General features: G+C 35.0%; 2 protein-coding genes and 1 pseudogene across 4 annotated transcripts; 2 read left to right on the top strand and 1 right to left on the bottom strand.

The window, feature by feature from the left end:
- Window positions 1–620: 620 nt before the first annotated feature.
- On the bottom strand, window positions 621–4,335 carry LOC130510908 (uncharacterized; annotated as a pseudogene).
- An 8,997-nt stretch (window positions 4,336–13,332) lies between these two features.
- LOC108854813 (uncharacterized) lies at window positions 13,333–15,199 on the top strand. Of its 3 annotated transcripts, none has more exons than XM_057009573.1 (7): window positions 13,333–13,460; window positions 13,608–13,740; window positions 13,825–14,127; window positions 14,208–14,254; window positions 14,563–14,616; window positions 14,799–14,934; window positions 15,014–15,199. In XM_057009573.1, exons 2-7 carry the CDS (start codon window positions 13,623–13,625, stop codon window positions 15,025–15,027), a joined length of 672 nt encoding a protein of 223 aa, XP_056865553.1. In that variant the 5' UTR covers window positions 13,333–13,460; window positions 13,608–13,622; the 3' UTR covers window positions 15,028–15,199. The 3 variants fall into 3 exon arrangements, with proteins under 3 accessions (XP_056865553.1, XP_056865551.1, XP_056865552.1); XM_057009571.1 differs by having other exon boundaries at window positions 13,356–13,512; XM_057009572.1 differs by having other exon boundaries at window positions 13,358–13,512; window positions 13,594–13,740.
- A 380-nt stretch (window positions 15,200–15,579) lies between these two features.
- On the top strand, window positions 15,580–21,362 carry LOC108854812 (uncharacterized). Its single transcript, XM_057009830.1, has 15 exons — window positions 15,580–15,918; window positions 16,126–16,377; window positions 16,510–16,634; window positions 16,710–16,923; window positions 17,089–17,214; window positions 17,319–17,575; window positions 17,725–17,832; window positions 19,161–19,302; window positions 19,402–19,567; window positions 19,716–19,873; window positions 20,004–20,329; window positions 20,412–20,484; window positions 20,581–20,650; window positions 20,742–20,899; window positions 20,995–21,362. The coding sequence occupies exons 1-15, from the start codon at window positions 15,649–15,651 to the stop codon at window positions 21,139–21,141; spliced, it is 2,592 nt and encodes an 863-aa protein (XP_056865810.1). The 5' UTR covers window positions 15,580–15,648; the 3' UTR covers window positions 21,142–21,362.
- The last annotated feature ends 960 nt before the right edge of the window (window positions 21,363–22,322 follow it).

Here is a 22,322-nt window from a genome sequence, read left to right as displayed (position 1 = left end):
ACGACCTTTTACTAAGTCGTCCAGTGTATTTTATTTTTAGACTACCTTCTACTATCCCTTCAAGTGTATTTTTTTATACGACCTTTTAATAAGTCGTCCAGTGTATTTTATTTTTAGACTACCTTCTACTATTTTTAGACTACCTTATTTGTAAGTCGTCCAAACCTACCAGACGACTTATTTGTAAGTCGTCAAGCTGGAAAACCTTCCAGACGACTTATTTGTAAGTCGTCCAGCTGGATCCAGACGACTTATTTGTAAGTCGTCAAGCTGGAAAACCTTCCAGACGACTTATTTGTAAGTCGTCCAGCTGGTTCCAGACGACTTATTTGTAAGTCGTCCAGCTGGAAAACCTTCCAGACGACTTATTTGTAAGTCGTCCAGCTGGATCCAGACGACTTATATATTTACACAAGTTAGAAAATCTATACAACGACAAGTTCAAATAAATCATACACAAGTTAGAAAATCTATACAATGACAAGTTCAAATACAAATACACAAATCATACACAAGTTAGAAAATCATACACAAGTTAGAAAATCATACACAAGTTAGAAAATCTATACAAAGACAAGTTCAAATACACAAATCATACACAAGTTCAAATACAAATACACAAATCTATACAAAGACAAGTTCAAAGCCATACACAAATCTAATCATACATGCCCACGAACTTATCACCATCCTCATTCTCTTTCAAATGCTGATCAACAAGCTCCGTCCATATAACCACCGCCATATTATCCCTCATACTCTTCACATTGGACCTAGCAAAGTCTTTAGGGCTAAAGGGGACCCCAAGAGCATGACATTCAATGTACTTTAGAGCGTACATGCCACAATCACCATTGTTGGCCGTGGGTACATCTTTCAGCCGTCTCTCATATGTGTATCGCTCCAACCCGTATTTGGCCCTTACTTCGTCGGTGTTTGCGTTGACAACAAGCAGATAAGGGACCATCTCGAGAAAAGGCTCCATTATCTCATCCCATGCTTCTGGTATGGTACATGAAGGTATGCTGTCCCAGATGACTATGTGCCTGTTAGGGATCGATATCCAAATAGCAACCCAATGTTTGTTGTTCAAGTTCACTGGCGCATAGATATCATCAATGTCCTCCCCCCACTTCTTGTTTGATTGTCAAAATGAAGGCATTGATCCGTCATAAAAACTCGACGCCCCACCAGGTAGCATTCTTCCTAAACCCTTGTGATCAGGTTGCGATGCTTTGAAGAACAGATACTGGTCTCTCCAAGACTGGTCAAAGTTGTGATCCAGGAAGCACATTCGCTCGCTCCGGAAAGCTTGTGGGTTCTCCTGATACCTCTGCCTCAGCACATTAATCCAAGCATCCATATGCTTCATATAAAATAATACAAGTTAGAACCTTCCAGACGACTTTTATTTAAGTCGTCCAAACCTACCAGACGACTTATTTGTAAGTCGTCCAGCTGGAAAACCTTCCAGACGACTTATTGGTAAGTTGTCCAGCTAGAAAACCTTCCAGACGACTTATATATTTACAAATCTATACAAAGACAAGTTACCAGACGACTTAAAGATAAGCAGAAGACTTACTACGTCTTCCAGCCATCCTTTGGGTGTCCGGAGGATGTGATACCACCAAGTTGGTGCTGTACGTGGTTTGTCCTCATGCTTAGTGAAATAATAACTGCAAACAAAAAAGCAATCAGTTTTGGTAGACTAAATCAAGCTATTATGGGTAAAGCAATCACTTACGGATCAGTTTTCAACCAATCAGCAAGCTCCTTCATCTAAGGTCTGTTTAGTGTGGGAAATGGATTATACTTTGCCACTATAAGGAGTTTCTTTCTCTCAGCCGTATAAGGAGATATCTGCGTGGGAGCAGGTTTCTTCGTTCGTTCACTCCTTGCACGCACAGAAGCAGTGGGAGCTGTTTTGTCCAATAGAACCAGGCTCGGTTCTGAAACTGGAACGCTTGGATTGGTGGAAGCGAAGCTCGGTTGTTGATCGTTGGAAGCGAAGCTCGGTTGGTCAGTGGAAGTGAGAGGAACAATCTCTTTGGAGGTGACACCATCTGCTTTATCCTCCGGCAAGATCTTATATACCGAGGTCGCCTCATCTGCTGTATCCTCCGGCAACAATCTCTGCAATAAAAGTTGCACACAAGTTAACCCTGGACGACTTAAATAAAAGTTGTCTGGACGACTAGTTGATACTAACCTCTTTAGGCAGAGGAGAAGGCTGTTTCTTTTGAGGAGAAGGCTATTTCTTTTGAGGAGTAGGCTTTGCCTTTTGAGGAGTAGGCTTTGCCTTTTGAGGAGTACGCTGTCTGGTTTGAGGAGTAGGATGATTGGTTTGAAGTGTAGGCTGATCCTTTTGAGGAGTAGGCTGGGTTTGAGGAGTAGGCTTTGCCTTTTGAGGTGTAGGGGTAGGCTGTTTGTTACTAACTCCGGTTTCTTTGCTTGAGGGGTAGGCTGTTTGTTACTAACCCCGGTTTCTTTGGCTTGAGGGGTATGCTGTTTGTTACTAACCCCGGTTTCTTTGGCTTGAGGGGTAGGGGTAGCCTGATTGGTGACACCAACCTTCTTCTCCACAGCTTCCAATCTATCGGACATCTTCCTAATCTCCCTGATGCACTTCTTAAACCCATCTTTCATCATGTCAACTACGTTAGAGGTGTAGGAGTTGAACATATTTTCCAACTCCTCTCTGGTCACCCAACTAGCCTCTTCTCTAGCCTCTTCTCAAGCCTCTTCTCTAGCCTCTTCTCTAGCCTCTTTAGGAGTCTCTTTACGAGCTTTCTTCCGAGGTCTCTGATTGTCTTCCTCCTCCTCCTCCACCTCCACCACAACCATCTCTTTGGCTCTTTTCGATGGAGTCACAACCTTACGTTTTGTACCAGTGACTTCCCAGCAATCCATGGTCCACTTCCACGGTCTCCGATCATACATGACTTTAATGATGTTCTCCGCGGGCACGTCCTCAACCTCAGAGTCCCATTTTGGCCACATTTCACTAATGTTCTTCTCAACAAAGTTGATCACGCGGGTCTGCAGTAAATAGAAGAAGAATCAAGTTAGATATTTGAAACAAAATACTAAATAGACGACTTAATTATAAGTCATCTACTAAGTCGTCCAGCTGGACGACCTTCCAGACGACTTATTATAAGTCGTCTACTAAGTCGTCCAGCTGGAAGACCTTCTAGACGACTTATTATAAGTCGTCTACTAAGTCGTCCAGCTGGAAGACCTTCCAGACGACTTATAATAAGTCGTCTACTAAGTCGTCCAGCTGGAAGACATTCCAGACGACTTATTATAAGTCGTCTACTAAGTCGTCCAGCTGGAAGACATTCCAGACGACTTATTATAAGTCGTCTACTAAGTCGTCCAGCTGGAAGACCTTCCAGACGACTTATAATAAATCGTCTACTAAGTCGTCCAGCTGGAAGACCTTCCAGACGACTTAATTAAGTGAAGATGGAAAGGTACCTGACTCAAGATAGCAGCTTTCATGAATCTGCGGCCTCTGCTGCCATCGTAAGCCAGAATCGGTGGAAGCGGTGGAAGCGAACTGTTTAATCTGGGACTACCAATACTAGCACCCATTCCCGGCAGAGCTGTGTACGCCCAGACCTGAAGAACTTGTATAAACCCATCCATGGTGTAACAGCCAGTAATCTCTTTGTTCCACAAAGAGTCTATCAGCACCTTAAACGAGACTCTCCCCCATGGATAATTCTCAAACCATTCTAAATCCATCACTAGCCTTGCCAGAGTAGCTCGTGTAGCGGTTGAAAACTTTCTCCCTTCAATGAATCCAGTGAAGATGGAAAGGTACGCGAGCCGCTTGCGATCTTCCGTGGACCAATCCCCGCATCTCTTAAGTGCATCTATTATCTGATCAGTAGTTGGCCCAGCTTCCAGATGAACTCCCATCATCCCCCAGAAAGAAACCATCTCTGGGGTAACATCACATTTTGGTGTGTCAAGGTCCTCGATGTACTCGCAGTTTAGACCAGTGATCATTTCAAACTCTAACAGTGAAAACCTCAAAGGTTCTGGACCAACGGGACACCACATCTCGTACTTCTTCTTAATGTCCAGCTTTAAACAGAGCATGTGGTGAACCAGCCTTGAAGCCCAACCAAATCCCTGCTCCTTGAACTTGATGAAAACTCCCAATCTCGTCTCCTTGAGCTCTTCAAATTCTTTCTCAGTGAGAGCTCCCTTAAGAGCAGCATGCAACCTGTTGTTATCCGAATGATACGAAATGCTATGCTGGGGTTCTGGCTCTTCCCCTAATGTGTATAACCTACGGGGGAGTTCTGGAATATCCATCCATTTTATCTGCAAAATAATCAAAGACAACAATAGAAGTCAGAACACAAGCTAAATCAATCACGCCTTATTTGTTACTCCAGACGACTTAATAGACGACTTTAATATAAGTCGTCTGGAAAGTCGTCCAACTGGACGACTTATATTTAAGTCGTCTGAAAAGTCTTCCAAATGGACGACTTATATTTAAGTCGTCTACTAAGTCGTCCAGTTGGAAGACTTTCCAGACGACTTACTTACAAGTCTTCCAGTAGAAAAATTTCAAGCGGACCTGATTAGTCGCAGAAGGAGTTGGAGTACTCGTCATTGTGGTTATAGATCTGAAAAAATAAACGTGAAACGGTGAGAATGAGTAAATTGATAGAGACAACGTTTTATGTTCATCTTTTCCTCGAGATTGATGACTTACCGGCGTTAGGGTTTACAGAGAAACGGCGCTACGGTTTACAGAGAAGAAGCGGCGGCGCTAGGGTTTAGAAGAAGCGGCGGTGCTAGCTAGTGTTTAGAGGAAGCGGCGGTGAGAACGTTGGTGAGCACGGTGGCGAGGGCGACGGTTTGTTCGGAAATAGTGGAAGCGGGGGCGCTAGGGTTTAGAGGAATCGGCGGCGCTAGGGTTAGATAGCCGACGTTGAGAACGATGGTTTGTTCGGAAATAGTGGGAATTCGAATCGACTTTGATATCGCCGTGAGAGAGAACTGTTAGGGTTTCTGAATTTCGCGGAAAACGAAAAAAAAAAATCACCTTATATATTGGGTAAATAATCCGGTTAGCTTTAAAAGTACATTGGTAAACTTTAAGGTTTGGTCCGGTTTAGACGACTTATTCTGGCTGATAATGTACATCAGACGACCTAATATTTAGTCGTCTGTGCACAGAAGACTAAATATTAAGTCATCCCAGACCCTAAAATGAGCCCCTAAACTAAAATAACTAAATTAACTTACTAACCACGTTATAAAATCAAATTATACTTCAATAGTGTTTACTATACACAGAAATGAACACGCTTAGGTAATTTTAAAAATTTTCAAAAACGGTTTTAATGCTTTCCAAAATCTAACCCTAAGAACACATACAATACTACAACATATGTTGATGAAACATAAACTAAAGAATATCATGACTCACTACTTTCACTCATCTGGGCTGAAAACAATTGAAATTTGTTATATATTAATTTATATCTCTTAAGACATATGTTAATTACATAATTCCAATTTTTCACTTATCAAAATATTTTTTACAAAATTTTTAAATTATGTTTAAGAATAACTGTCCAGACGACTTTAAGTTAAGTCGTCTGGACGACTTATTTTCAAGTCGTCTAAACAGACGATTTGCGAGGGGTAGAAACGTAAAAAAAAAATCTGTTTTTTGTTTGTTCACAAGGAGATAGTTGTAATTTCAATAGCCTTTTAGGTTATTTTTGCATTTGACCCAAGTTGAGGATTCTTTTGGGTTTGACTCCAAGTTTTGAGTCACACTTGGCAATTCTCCCATATTATAATCCTGACTCTAAACTATCCAATAATATTAATATACATAATGAGCTTAATTTAAAAAAATAGTACTGTGGAATACCCAACTATATTTGAAATATAAGAATACAAAAAATGAAGGTTGGTAATTTGAAGTTAAAATATTATTATTCATATTTTAAAATTATTTTTATTATTATAGACTATAAACTATTTAAAAATATTAATATATAACATGACTTAAGTTTAAAAATTACTACCGTGAAATATATATAAGAATACAAAAAATGCAAGTTAGTAGTTTTGAATTAAAATATTATACTTATTCATTTGTAAAAATATCAGCTTAACATTTTTTTAAAAAATTGTTGGTTTCAGAAAAATAATAATATTCACTCTAATTGGTTATATATACAAACAAATACAATATATATTATTCATGCGGACTATATGGATCAAATATAAAACAATTTATGTAATATATGTAGGGGTGGACGTTCGGATATCCATTCATGTTTGATTTGAGTTTATTAAAGTTTCGGATATTTGGAATTAAAGATTTTAGCTTCATTTGGGTATTTAGAAATTTTGGTTCAGATTCGTTTCAGATATTTGTGCGGGTTCGGTCCTGGTACGGACAATCCGTTTAAATTACTTAAATTTTTAAAGTCATATATAATTTAAAATTTTCAAAGTTTTAAAATAAAAATAAAATATAACATATAAATTTGAATAATCTATACCATAATACCTAAACTTAACATAATAATTGGTTTAGCTTGAATAATTAGATGGAGAGTTAATAGATATATTATACATTTTAATATTTTGGATATTAAATCTAAAAATAGCTATCATATTCAAGTATATAAATCTGATTCAGATATATCCCGATATCTGAAATATTTCGGTTCAGATCGGGTTCAGTTTTGGTTCTTTAGCTACCACAATTTTTAAGCTGATTGGATATTTAATTAGTTTCATCCGAATTCGGTAATAATTTTTTAGATCAGACTCGGTTCGCTTCTTCGGATTTGGATTTTTTGCCTATCCCTAAATATATCACTTTGATTTGTTTATCAAAATATAATATTGTATCTACAAGACAACCATATAAAATATAAAATATGTTAAACAATAATAAATATTGATATACCAACTAAAAATAACATCCGTGCAGACGCACGGATATATATATATATATATATATATATATATATATATATATATAGTATATGTATCTGATTAACTGTTTTTTTCTTAATAATCGTGGGGATCCAGCGACCGAAGTCAACCGATTAATCCCACAAGATCCACGGAATTCCACGTATTTTTGCGATTTAACGTTAGTCCAGGTGGCCAGCAAGAATCGAACTGCGAATTTGCCGTATTGGTTATATCTCTCAAGTTCCACTAAACCAATCCTACTGGTTTATTTGCACGATCAATAATACAATCAAATTAGTAATGGGATATATAAACTAATTGGAGGTGAGATATCTTAACTAATTGGAGGTTAGGTATCCTTTGTCACGTTTGGCAATCAAAGAGCCATCCATATATATTTTTAACTAACCAAACAAAGAAAACTGGATAAACGTTTTATAATTTCCCGACAATATTTTATTTCGAGCAGTCTTGAATGTGAAACAGCGAAAAGAAAAGCTTAAACAAAAGAGATAACTTTGAACTTTTACTCTTATTCAACCTACAGCCAATGTTACAACTTTAGTTCCTTTTTATCCCTGTTCAAAAATTCGCTAGGCGCTAGTCGGGCGGCGACCTCGAGCCTAGCGAGTTACCAAAAAATCGGGAATTACTCGGAGTATACGCGGAGATTAGTTTTAATTATTATTTTATTTTATTATAATATTTAAATTAAATATAAAATATAAATATATTAGGCTTTATTATTTTTTGTATGTTATTTTTGAAATTTATATTTATTTGTTTTATAAAACTTAATTGTTAAGAATACAATTGAAACACAAATTTTTCTAGACTAGCTTTTGAATTTTTATTATATGTATGCATGTATATATATAAACAGATGCGGATTGAACATTGATATCGCCGTTTCCTAGTGTCTCTTTCTCCAAGTAACCCGAGTTCGACGCCCCCACCATACATTTTATATATTTCGCATATTTAATAGAGATAGATAAAAGTCCCACATCGCTTAGAATCAAAAATAGAGGCCAAATCTTGCTCTATATATAGAGCGTACATGTGATTGCATTGTTAAAGTAGTTGGGCTCTATACTTTCTGTTAAGCCCAATAAATAGGTTTAAAATTTAGACTCTAAATGGGCCGATTTGTTGGTCAATGGGCCGATTAATCGGTGTTTGGGCCGATTAATGGGGTTAATGGGCCGAGTAATTGGTCACCGATTTTAGTGGCCGATTTTGGCAAAATCGCGGCGGGTAGCATCCGAATCGCGATTATCCGGCCGCCTAGGCGGCTAGACGGCCACGTTTTTGAACAGGGTTTTTATACTAAAAAGATTTAACCTAGTTCCCTTTGTCAGCACATGACACCACACTCAGCCAAGCATCCAAAGTTTTTGTACGTCTTGATTTCGTGAGCTGTCAAACCCATACACAGAGCTTGCTTTTGCTTTGCATTGAACACTGGCGTTTTGACCGTTGAAGACATAGCATTGGGCTTCAGACTTGTTTCTTTACTCTGGGCCTTGCACTCCTGTATTTTGAGGCTCATATTGCTAACATTCCCCTTCGAATTCAGCGTAGGAAGAACTGAAACTGTAGCAGATACATTATTTCTTTATCACGTATGTTATTGATTCTTTTAATACTCTGCACATAATTATGATCAGTTAATAAAACATGTTGTATGGTTTGTTAGCTTACAAATGGTTTTATAGCACATACATGTTCCTACCTAGCTCTATGATCATGTATTGTTCCAATATGTTATTTGGTACTCTTTAAATAAAGCTTGTTTATGCATGTATTTTGATTATTTTAAAATATATTGTTAAGTTACAGTGGACCCTTCTCTATAATTATTTTGTCTCTCATTATTTTAGAGGCCTTTATTGAGTATGAGTAAAGTATATCAATATCGCTATGCATTTTCCTTAGTCGCTAACTTAAATGAGAGCTCTTTTTAATTTATGTTTCTTAATTTTTTACACTTGTGATTTTGTATGTAGCCTAAGTGCAGTTTGCTAATCACAATTGTTATTTGATAACTATGTTCGTACAAGTTAACGTTAAATAATGGGTACATCCTAAACTATTAATATTATATTGCTATTATTAATAATGCTTATGTCTTTGTACTAAATTATACAAAATATTTTGTAAATTTGTTCCCAATATGTTTGTATCCACATTTTCACTCACAGGCAACACGACTTGGATAAATCCCTTGAAAAAATTTATATGCTATTTTCGATAATATTATAATTTTAGTGTTTTCTCACACTTCATTTGTCCTGAAGCATATCCTAAGCGTAATAATAGTTGATCACATTTCTATTCACAATTACCACAACTTGAATAACACCCCTATCAATATGTTAGTTGATATTTTTTTACATAAATGTTAACCTTTTATTTAACGAGTATTGACATATGTTTAGATGCTTCAATCAATCACATTTTATAATCAATGTATTGTTTTGGATTTTAAAAGTAAATGAAAATATTCAAATATTGAGAATTGGTTGCAAAGATGAAAAAAAAAAAAGAAGAGGAGATCAACAAAGATTTAAGACGGAAAAAACCAAAGTTGATGACGGTTAAGAATTTATACATTAGTTATGAGGAAGAACCAAAGTTGATGACGGTTAAGAATATTTATACATTAGTTATGAGGAAGAACAGATAATAGAAGTATTTTTATAGAAAATTTGATTTCTATGTAAGTTTAATTTCTCCATAAAATAGAGTAGATTTAAAAAAATCAAATTGTATTATGATGAAGAATAAAGAATTGTGTGTTCTTACGGATAAACTGTGGAGGAAAGAAGATGTATGGAAAAAGAAAATGTGATAAAAGAAAAGAAAATGAAGGTAGGAAGAAAGAAAGTCTAAGATGAGGAAGAGATCACGTGGGAAAGATAATTTCTCGAGAAAGAAAGTGTTAGACGAGGGGATTAGTGGTGGAGAGAAGAATATGGGTAATTTCGACAATTTGAAACACAAATGTTACATTCTTTTGTCTTTCTATTAAATCATGTGTAGATTACTAATTTGACTCTATTTAGGAATATTAACCAAATTCTCTCTTTTAAATTGTCCTATAAATGAAACTAGATTTTGATCCGCGCGTCCACGCGGATGTTCATTTTCGGTTTAAAATGTTAATTATATAGTTTGTTTGTGGTAGTGTGTGGAATTAGAAGATGTACTGAATTTTCGGTTAAACTTACATTCCCGAAAAAAATTGTGTTTAGTTTCTTTTGTTAATTGTAAATGATGTATTTAAATAGTTGATTGTATACAGTGTCTGCTTACTATATTTTCTTTTCCATGTTAAACTATGTATTTTGTGACTGAAATTGAGAAAACTAAACAAACTCAACATATATACGTAATTAGAAAGTTCTATACAATGAAAACAATTTTTATAGATATAAAATACAAATAAATAAATAGCTATGACTAAGGATGCCATTTTAAAAATTGTAAATTATGTATACATGTTCATAGAAAATACAATGATTTATAAAATTTTATATGAAAATTTCAACATAAAAACAGGTATATAATATAGTTAATTTTTTTTTCATAATTTTATTAATATTAAAATAGAGATGGGGCTTGGTTTGTATCAAGTTAATTGGTAAATATCCGTAAGACTAATATTTGAAGGCCATATTGTGAAAGCTTGGTTTGTATCAAGTTAAATGTAGGGAATTGTTATGTTAAATAATTAAGATATTAAAATATTTAAGGAATTTGCCCAAAAAAGATATTTAAGGAATAGTTAGTTGATATTTTAACAGTATTTAATTGATATTATCCGATTTATTGGGAAAAATTTATTGTGTAAAATCTAAATGAATTTCGACTTTATGTTTCAAATTTAAAGTTTTTATATAAATATAGTTACACTTTTAATAGGATAGATAAGAATAAAATAAATAGGCAAACCGAATGGTTTTTGAATTTAAAGTGAATTTGGCAATAGACTAAACAAACCAACCGGTTTAGAAAAATTAATTAAAGTTACAAAATTATTGACATATATCTTATTTCAATTTCGTTTCATAGGATTTCATGTGTATAATAAGAATGAATTTAATTGTTTTATTGGATTAAACAATCAAAATAACATGTTTAAGTTTTATAAATAGGTCGAATTACAAAGGACCAAGCAATAAAGACCATACCGTATGTATTTTATCATACTATATATACATAGTTAGACATTGGTAGAAGTGAAAGGAGAACTGTTATGTTCTGTTTTGTGATAGTTAGGCCTCGATCTAAAATCTGGATTCGCGATCCGATTCGGTATCCGCTCTGATCCAATCCCAAAAAACAGATATCTGGAGAGCCCAGATCTGGATCCGGGTAGTGTTTCAACGGATCCGGATTCGAGTAGTGAAATTTTAGGTCCGGTACTCGGATCTGGATCTAGACCTATTATATATTTAAAATATTTATATATTTATGTATGTATACCATATATAGTTTTTATATAAAATAAATAAAATTTAATTTTATTAAATTTCAATAATTTTTCAACTTTTTATTTTTTAAAAAAGAATTTTAAATAGACTAAATAAATGGTTCATTAGCTAATTTTAAATTTAATTTTTTTCTTAAGAAAAATATTCGGATACGGGTATCCGCGGATATTCAGATTTTAGTCCGGATATCCGAACCCCGGATACCCAAAAGGCTCTAATCCAAATCCGGATATCAATTTTACAGATCCGGATCCGGATATCCTAATATATCCCGGATACCCGGTCCGTCTCACCCTTAGTGATAGTGAATCATGGAATAAAATTTGCTAAAAATCTGTGTAGTTTATAATCAGATATTATTATTATGAAGAGTAGACAAATTTTATTTGTGTCTAACTCCATATTACAATACAAAACTTCTATAATTTTTATAGAGCAGTTAATATATTAAACTCAATTTCATGAGTGTGTGACTCTAATTTGATTGTTAGATATAGTTAGATAAAAAGTAATTAGGTTCATTTGTAAGTACAAAATAAACAAAAAGAAAATACCCATTAGAATGTTGCAAAAATCGTCATGGGCTCTGCTTAAATGAGTTGATTATGGGCTCTGCATGAAATAAAGTGATTAATCTAGATAATTTCTTGATCTAAAATCAGTAGCAGTCTGTGGTAAATAATGAGAAGAAGTAGGGATTAGTTCTTGATTTTAATAGGATAGATAAACAACCATTAAATTATGACAAGCAGATTTTACAATATTTTGCTGTTTTAAAAGAAATATATTAACATCCATATTCGTTTAAATATATGAATGACACTAAATAGTTTACTATTAAAGCATATAAAAGAAAAAATCTTTCAAACCATAATTAAATAAAAAACTGAATCATCATAAATCCTAATCCTTAATCTTAACCACATAAAGATTAAGAAGAGAAAATTGGGTGCACATACATGCACTGTTTTACTTTTTGTATTTTCATATTTTTCTATAACAATTTCCATAAATTAGTTAGATAATTACTAAAAAATATTTAATACATTTATTAATTGTTTACTTCATTTCATGTCTCACTGTAATTTTTTTAGATCCACCCATAGTCTTAACAGGACCTCTTAAATAATCAACCATCAAACATAAAAAAATATATTTTATGTATAGTTTATTTTTTTTTTAAAATCATATGATAGGATTTTTTTAATTTATTTTCACAAAAATGCTAAAAAATAATCAAAAGAAATTTCATTAAAAAGTAAATATATATTTATACTTGTAGAGTTAACTAATATAGATTCATGGTTTAGAATTAAGGAGTGGAGTTTTTAGAGTGCGACTAAAAATAAAAACAAAATTTTTAATAATAATTGAAAAATAGTTTCAAAAAAAGAAATGAAAAAAATTGAAAAGAAAATTATAAAAGTTCAAATTTGAAAACATATAATTCAAAAATATAAAAATTAATTAAATTTTAAACTTTATTATTTTAACTATCTTCCTTTTTATTATTTTTATCATTTATATATCTGTAAAGAAAATTTTAAAATATTTTTTTTTTCTTTAATGAAACTTTTTTTTGTTATTTCTTTTTCTGAAGACTTTTTTCTTGAAAAAAACTATACTAGAGAATTGCACCTTATTATTTACATTAATTTTATAAAATTTTGTTTATATCTTAAATAAATTTAATTAATTATATTATGAATATGTTCTTTAGTTTTTAATTATAAATAATTTATTTTTTATAATTATCTCCTAGTAGTTGTTATTTTGGAATAAAAATAAATATTTAATATTATATGAGAATATTTCTTCTTGCCTGTAACTTTTTCTCCAATATCCACTGTGGTGCGAGTGTTTCTCTTAAGAGTAAAAAAATCCCAAGAGTCAGAGAAAAAACCCTAAATCCACCAGAAGGACGGCAAACCGAAACAAACATTGTTCACTGTTCCAAAGTTTTCACTGACGAATCGAATTGTAATCTCCTTTTCCCTTTAGGATTCAATCTCTCTCTCTCTCTCTCTCTTAGGTAAATTTTTCTTCTTCCAATGTTATAAATTGGCTTCAATTTCGCTCCAATTGCATCGTTTTGCCATTTTCGAATCAAAAGTTTCTTACTTGAAGGGACCCCGATCAATAATGCCGCCGAGGAGAAAAGCAAAGAAGGGTGTCAAGCGCACTGAAGAAGACAAGAAGGAAGAAGACAAAGAGATTCAAATAGAAGAGAAGAAGAAAGAGGACTTTGTGGACGAAGAAGGTATCATCTTTTTCCCTCAAATCGTGTTTTATTTCATGACATCGGTGATATGTCAAATTCGAAGTATTATTCTTTGTGTTGTAGCTGAAAGACAAGCTGTTGCAATAAGGGCGATTCGTGATGTGGAGATTGAACACACTTTAACTGCACTCAGCTTGCTCTGCTCCTATTTTACCGAGGAACAGATTCAGACTCCTGTCTTGGGCTTCTTTAAAGACAATCTTCCTGATTTGTCCATTGCGAGGAACGAAGAAAGTGGGGAGATTGAGTTAAAGTGGAATGATTCAGATGGCGTTGACGTCAATGATTCTATACTGAAGCGCTTGTCCATGGGTTTCCCTGATTTATACAACTCTTCTAGGCCTTCTCTTGGTGGCTACAGTAACGGTATGATTGATGATGGATTAGTGATTGATCTTATGTTTTTTTGTAATAAACATTTGACTTTTTCTTTGGTTTGGTACCAGTGGAAGGAAGCATGTTAGGAACTGGTAACACACACCTCAAGAATCTTGTAAGTCTATTATATATACCTTGTTCTTCCTCCATTTTCTTGTGGTTTCTGGAATCTTTCCATATGCCTGTAGAACTACGGATTGAAGCACGGTTTTGAAAGAGTGGGTTCAACTTTTGTAGAAAAACTCTAGTGGATTTGCCATTTGCAGGCTTTAATAAATGTTATGTTACACTAAATTGTAATATGGGTTTTGATTTCAACCTTTTATTTTCTTCTGCCATCCAAAAATTATGCAAACTTACTTCAAGAGAATCGGTAGAAAACTATGGTTTGTTAATTTGTCCCCTTGTTGTTTGTTCTTTCAGGGGACATCTGCGAATCAAATGCTTGCAAGCCATGATGCTCTTAGGACTCCCGTGGTAAGTATTTTGAAAAGGTTCTGTAGAATTCATTCACCTCTTTGGAAAGGAACCAGTTTATGGTTTCGAAACTTATCATTCATAGTCTCTGTTCTAGAATGAGTAACGTTTGTTTCAGTAATTTGGATTTTCCGCAGACGAGCAGAGACTTTATAATGATACCTTGTTAAATTGTTTCGCAGGTAAATGGGCAGAGGCTCTCTTTTGGAATGACACCAAAGACTCGGAGGCAACCAAAACATGGAGAGATAATGCTTTCTGTACATGGCTCTCCTTTGGGTGTCTATAAAGAAGATGACAACATGGGAGCTATTAATGGTATGCTACTAGATAACACTTCTTTCCCACTTCTTACTCCAAAAAATTAGTTCTTATGTGGAATTATTTGGTTCTGCAGAAGAAGACAGTTGAAGATTTGCTTCAAAAGGTTCAGAAACTTGCTGATTCTCATTTAGTCTAAGCTAAGCTAATGTTTGCTGTGCATGTCTATTCAGATTTCATAAATTATGTTAGTATATATATGAAAATTCTGCCTTGTAATTTACCATTTGTTTCCTCTCTTTTATCTAACTATTTTATAATCTTTGATCCTTCTAATAGAAGTAAGGCATAAATAACACACAATGTCTGGTGTGGATTAAAAAGATAAACAACATCGCTTTACTTAATAAACCTTTTCTTCAGTATTAATAAATCCGCAATTTATTATCAAAATTGAAACTATTCAATCAACGACACAGCCGAGGCAAACGACACAGAACCAACAAAACGGAAAACAAAGAAAAATCTAAGGGTTTGGTTGAACATGTGTTGGGATGTGTCCACTGTGTCAAAACTCAAAACCGAAAACAAAGAAAAACTAAAACACTCCAAAATCTCGAAAAACCCTAATTTTGGACCAAACCGGTTCGTAAAACCGAACTTTTAGATTCTAATTGTAAAAATAACAAACCATGGGCCGCTCGAAGACCAAATGAAACAAAACCTCAAGAAAACCCTATGAGAGTGAGAGAGAGCTGAGCAAAAAAAAAAATGGCGAACACAATCTCGAGTGTGGAAGATTTCGAGAAGGTACATGGAATCCTGTTGGCGGCTTCTGGTTTGCCGCAGAAACTGTACGCAAGCCTCTTCCACAAACTTGCCTCCGATACTTTAGATGGCGGCGCTCACTTCCAGATCGAACCCTGCGACGATGGTCGGAGACGGAGCCTTGTTCTCACTTCTGAATCTATGCCTAAAGATTCTGACGTCTTCCTTGTCGACCACGCCTGGACTTTTCGTCTCCCCGATGCCTATAAACAGGTCCGTGGCTACTTCGCACTGATGATAATTCACACTTCAAAATATAAAGTGTTTCAGGGAGTTTAATTCAAAATGAGAAATTTCTATCTATTTCTACAAAAAAATTCGTTATTGTAAGCTTAATATTTAGCTCTTTCCCTTGGTTTTTTCTACACTATAGGATTCTGACAGATTATTTCACTGTTTTTTTTTATTTGACTACTTCAGCTTCAGGAAATTCCCGGTTTGGCTGAGAGGATGGGTTCTTTGATGTGTGTTGACACTGATTTAGAAGGAGAAGCTGGAGAAGAAGAAGAAGATACAGAGCATTACGAGCAACTCTCCGTTGTTCAGGCACTAGAGAGTGAAATTCGTTCTGCAGCGGATAAAGGATATGACTCTTTAAGATGGTTGGAGTTGGAGGGTCTTGGGATTGATGATGACACATTCTTGTCCCTTGATATCCCTAGCAAGTTTCAGGTACAGCCTTTTGATCTTTCCTCTTCTTCTCCTACTTTCATTCTAGAGTTTAGTCGAAAACAATAAGAATGAGTGTGTCAAAAGTACAAATATTCTAAAGCGTCTTTGTTTTGCTACTGCCATTTTTGGTAGGACTTGCTGGCGCTAAGTCTTTTCGGGAACAAGCTTGAGAGTGCAGATGTGGTTATACAAGAGGTTTCAAAGTTTAAGAATCTGAACGCCTTGTGGCTGAATGACAATCCTCTTCTTCAGAAAAGGTAGCCCTGAATTAAGAATAACATATGTATGGTGGGCTACGATAACAGTTCTCTCATGTCTTTTATTTGTTTCAGTGAACGTCGGTTGGCTGACGAAATATTGCAAAGCTGTCCCAGTCTGGAAATCTACAACTCGTGTTTTACCTCTAACTATGGGCTGTGGGCACTTGGTTTCTGTGGAGATATCGTTGGGAAGGATAATCCTGATTATGTTCACCAGGATCAACCTTTGTGCGATGTAACCTCACTTGACCTTTCAAACCGGTCAATACACAATCTAGTCAATAAGGTTATTTTTTTGTACCCTCACTTAGGTGGAGACTAGAGTGTATTGATTGGAAAGACAACAACGAGTATTGATGAACGATAAACATATCTGTTTGAATTTTTGTGTCCTATAGACTCTCTTTGTTAGGTGTCTGATTTGTATACCTTTGTTTTCTTTATTTTTCAGGCATTCTCTGTGCAAGAGTTGCCTTTACTCTCTCAACTAAATATCCGTGGAAATCCATTGGACCAGAATTCTGTTGGAGAACTGTTTGAAGTCTTGAAGCTCTTCCCTTCGCTGTCTTCCTTAGAGGTAATTGTTTGAGGTTGTCTTCTCATATTTGGATACAAGTTGAGGTTACCATACAATGTATTTATGTTGCTGACATGCTCTCACGTGATACGTCTTGTTTGTAGGTTGACATACCTGGACCTCTTGGAAACAGTGCTGTAGAGATTCTTGAATCTCTCCCAAAACTTTCTTTGTTAAATGGCGTTGACACGGCTAAAATATTTGAAAATGGAAAGCATGTTGTTGACTCGATGATTGAACCACGGCTTCCTGAGCCGAAACCCGAGGATAATCTCATTGACCGTGTTCTTGGTGCAATGTGGTTGTATGTGATGAATTATCGTCTTGCGGATGAGGAAAAGATTGATGAAACTTCCTTGTGGTATGCAAAGGAATCTAATGCAAAACACATTTAGTGATATTGATATAATGTTGGGACGATTCTACCCAATAACCAAAAGCTATAGGAGCTTTTGGAGTACACATCAATGCTTCTTAATACTTTTTGTATGTTGGTTACTCCTTTTGCAGGTATGTGATGGATGAACTTGGTTCAGCTTTGGGGCATAGCGATGAACCCAATTTCAGAGTGGCTCCTTTTCTTTACATGCCTTCCGGGAATTTAGACTCTGCTGTGAGGTATAAATTTTCTGATTTTTCTTCTGCTCATTCTTGTTAGCTTTTTTCATTTCTTTCCTTGGTGCTGCAAACACTTCTTATGTTTGCAGTTTAAAAATGTAAGTGATTGATGGAGACTAGAGTGTATTGATTTGAAAGACAACAACAAGTATTTGATGAACAGTAAACATATCTGTTGGAGTTTTTGTGTCCTATAGACTCTCTTTGTTAGGTGTCTTATTTTTATACCTTTGCTTTCTTCATTTTTCAGGCATTCTCTGTGCAGGAGTTGCCTTTACTGTCTCATCTAAATATCCGTGGAAACCCGCTGGACCAGAACTCTGTTGGAGAACTGTTTGAAGTCTTGAAGCTCTTCCCTTCGCTGTCTTCCTTAGAGGTAATTGTCTGAGGTTGCCTTTCCATACTTGAATACAAGTTGAGTTTACCATATAACGTATTTATGCTGACATGCTCTCACGTGATACGTACTTGTTTGTAGGTTGACATACCTGGACCTCTTGGAAACAGTGCTGTAGAGATTCTTGAATTGACACGGCTAAAATATTTGAAAATGGAAAGCATGTTGTTGACTCGATGATTCAACCACGGCTTCCTGAGACGAAACCGGAGGATAGTCTCATTGACCGTGTTCTTGGTGCAATGTGGTTGTATGTGATGAATTATCGTCTTGCGGATGAGGAAAAGATTGATGAAACTTCCTTGTGGTATGCAATGTTTTCCTCTTCCACCGGAATTGTGGTGGCTTTGTTTGACACAAGAAATCCTCATGACTATTTTTTTTGTGCTGCTTCTATCTGCTGTTTAAGAGATTTCTAACAGTTATCATTTAAATAGATAGTTTTGAAAAAAGAAATCAGAAAAGGAATCTAATGCAAAACATATGTAGCGATATTGCTATAATGTTGGGACGATTCTACCAAATCACCAAAACCTGTAGGAGCTTTTGGAGTACACATCAATGCCTCTTACTACTTTTTGTATGTTGGTTACTCCTTTTGCAGGTATGTGATGGATGAACTGGGTTCAGCTTTGGGGCATAGCGATGAGCCCAGTTTCAAAGTGGCTCCTTTTCTTTACATGCCTTCCGGGAATCTAGAATCTGCTGTGAGGTATTAATTTTCAGATTTTTCTTCTGCTCATTCTTGTTAGCTTTTTTTTTCTCATTTCTTTCCCTGGTGCTGTAAACACTTCTTATGTTTGCAGTTTAAAACTGTATGTGATTGATGAGGTCTCATACATTATGCTTGCAAAATATTTCCACAATGTTACGTTGTTATTTTCTGTATATCTGACATATACCCCATGTTTATTTTGGTTCAATGTTCCAGCTATTCAATAATGTGGCCTATCAAAGGTTGTCATAAAGGTGACGAGTGCACTCGTGATTTTCTATCTGGTATTGGGGAGGACAAACATCGGTCTGCCAGGCTCACAGCTTGGTTTCACACTCCTGAGAACTATTTCATTCATGTACAATCCCATGTGTCCCCCTTTGGCTTTCTGTCATTGTCTCCTTGGAAGATTTCTGTTCATCAAAAGAGTATTTATTCCCTGTTATTGATTTTGTAGGAGTTTGAGAAATACCAACAAAATCAGCATGCGAAAGCTTTCAAGCCTCTACCTATGACACCTTCAATTTCCCAAAGCATTCGCCATAATGATGGGTCTCCTTTACTGGTACATACGGATCTACCTCAAGTTGAAGAATTTCTGACACGTCCAGAGTTTGTGCTCAGTACGTTCTCATTTCCTTGCTCTCATAAGGATTAGATATGCTATTCAATGCCACTTTGCACTTACCACCATAAGTCCCAGCTTTTTAATTATTCTTCCGTCAAATATATTTGTTGTTTTCTGACTTGTGTCAACTGCCTGTTTTGCAGCAAATGAACCAAAAGATGCAGACATTATATGGACGAGTATGCAGGTGGACGATGAGCTGAAGAAAGCGGTGGGACTAACAGATGACCAATACATTAATCAGTTTCCCTTTGAGGCTTGTATTGTTATGAAGCATCATCTTGCGGAGACTATTCAAAAGGTAAATTCCGTTAGGAAAACTTGATTATATTTGATTACATCTGTTTGTTTTGTGGTCACAATATATAACTAAGACGTGCATATCAAGCTAAAAGATTAGCTGATATAACTTTTGATGTTCTGCTATACAGGCTTATGGATCTCCAGAATGGCTACAACCTACTTACAATCTTGAAACAGAGCTGACCCAGTTCATTGGGGACTATTGTGTACGCAAACGTGATGGTTTGGACAATTTGTGGATCTTGAAACCATGGAATATGGCAAGGACAATCGACACAAGTATAACCGATAATTTATCAGCAATCATCCGGATGATGGAAACTGGTCCAAAGATCTGCCAGAAGTACATAGAGCACCCTGCTTTGTTCAAGGGGAAGAAGTTTGATATGCGATACGTTGTCCTGCTGCGGAGCATTGACCCGTTGGAGATTTACCTGACAGATATCTTTTGGGTAATGCTTATTCATAGCAGCCAGCCACTAATATTTAAATTAAGGAACATATATGACTAATATCCTACTTGTATGATTTCAAGTTAGGTTGTCGAACAATCCATATTCATTGGAGAAGCACAGTTTCTTTGAATATGAAACCCACTTCACTGTCATGGTAACATCCATTCCACTTAAAAGTTTAGTTCTGATAAAGATTGCAACATCCTATATAACAACAACTCATGTTTCCCTTTTTTCTTATGTGTTTCAGAACTATGGACGGAAGTTGAATCACAAGCCCACAGCAGAGTTTGTGAGAGAGTTTGAACAAGAACATAACGGTACACACTGTATTTGTATTTCCTTCCTCCATCATGTATATATCTTTTGTGCTTTTTGTTTCTATCAATAACACAATTCTACTCTTAATAGTTAAATGGATGGATATTCATGAGAAGGTGAAGCAATTGATACGTCAAGTGTTTGAGGCGGCAGCTCTTGTGCATCCGGAAATGAAATCTGACAAATCTAGGGCCATGTACGGAGTAGACGTGATGCTCGACAGCTCCTTCCAGCCAAAAATCTTGGAGGTATGTCTCACCTGTCTTTTCCTTTTATACGAGTAAACAAGAAAAGCTTTTTGGAAAAGCAACTTGCCTTATCCATGGTACTCTATGCCACACAGGTTACATACTGTCCTGACTGCATGAGGGCTTGCACCTACGACATGGAAACCATAAATGGAAAAGGAATCGTGAAAGCTAGGGAATTTTTTAACTATGTATTTGGGTGTCTCTTCTTAGGCGAGACTTCTCACGTGACTCCCTTGTGAGCTCAGCACAGCTTACGGAGATTGGTGGTTTAGTTTGAAACTATAGAGAACTGTTTTGATTTGGAACCATGTCTTTTCTTTCTGTAGTGTTTTCTAAATGCACCATGGGAATCATGTCTTAAACCGTTTTCCTTTCCTGTGTGTTCGGTGATTGAAAAGTGTATTGAGACTTCAGTGTTGAGATTGCAATCTTAGTATGCAGGGGTTTCTTTTTGCAACTAGTTCAGTTATTTCTTTATTTGGCAACCTAATTCATGTCATTATGATATAATAAGGTTGCATAGTTTCGTTACATATAAAGAGTTTACAACCATTAGTTTAGCCCTTCCAAGAAAAAATAATATCTATCTTATTAAAGTTGAAGTATCCATTGAAAGTGTTTGGAAACAAGGATATGAGAATTAATGAGATATGTGTTTGGAAACAAGGATAAGGGAATTAATGAAATATGTTTGGAAACATGGATAGTAGAGATATGTATTTTTTTTATTTACACATTTAGTCATTGTATTTCCAATAAATTAATAACAAATCTATCTTATTAAAGTTGAAGTACCCATTGAAAGTGTTTGGAAACAAGGATATGAGAATTAATGAGATATGTGTTTGGAAACAAGGATAAGGGAATTAATGAAATATGTTTGGAAACATGGATAGTAGAGATATGTATTTTTTTTTATTTACACATTTAGTCATTGTATTTCCAATAAATTAATAACAAATAAGAATTGTTTAGCAACATGAATAACATATTTAATACTTCTTTTTAGGTAAACATTTAGCCACTGTTTTACAATAAATTAAACAACATTCTTACTATATTTTCTTTTATTTACAATTCTGTCACTATATTTACAATTCTTTTTATTTACAATTTTTTATGGTGAAAATAAAAACACAAACTGAAATATAAATAGTATATTATATAAAACAATTTTTAAACACACAATATTATTACCTTCTTTAGCTTAGTCAAATATAAAAATTTCAAGAGTTCAATTTTCAAAAAAATATATCATAAAATTAATAATAATTCATAAAAAACTAATGCAAAAAATTAAAAATTTAAAACATGGATAAAAGTATGTCAAGAAGAAAAAAGTAATTGCTTATATTATTAAAAAAATTGGAAATCCATTATATCAGTTTAAAAATATACAAAATGGACTAATCTAATTACC

Source organism: Raphanus sativus, chromosome 4, assembly GCF_000801105.2.
Source record: "Raphanus sativus cultivar WK10039 chromosome 4, ASM80110v3, whole genome shotgun sequence".
NCBI classification, from domain to species: domain Eukaryota; kingdom Viridiplantae; phylum Streptophyta; class Magnoliopsida; order Brassicales; family Brassicaceae; genus Raphanus; species Raphanus sativus.
This window is presented reverse-complemented; position numbering and strand designations above follow the sequence as displayed.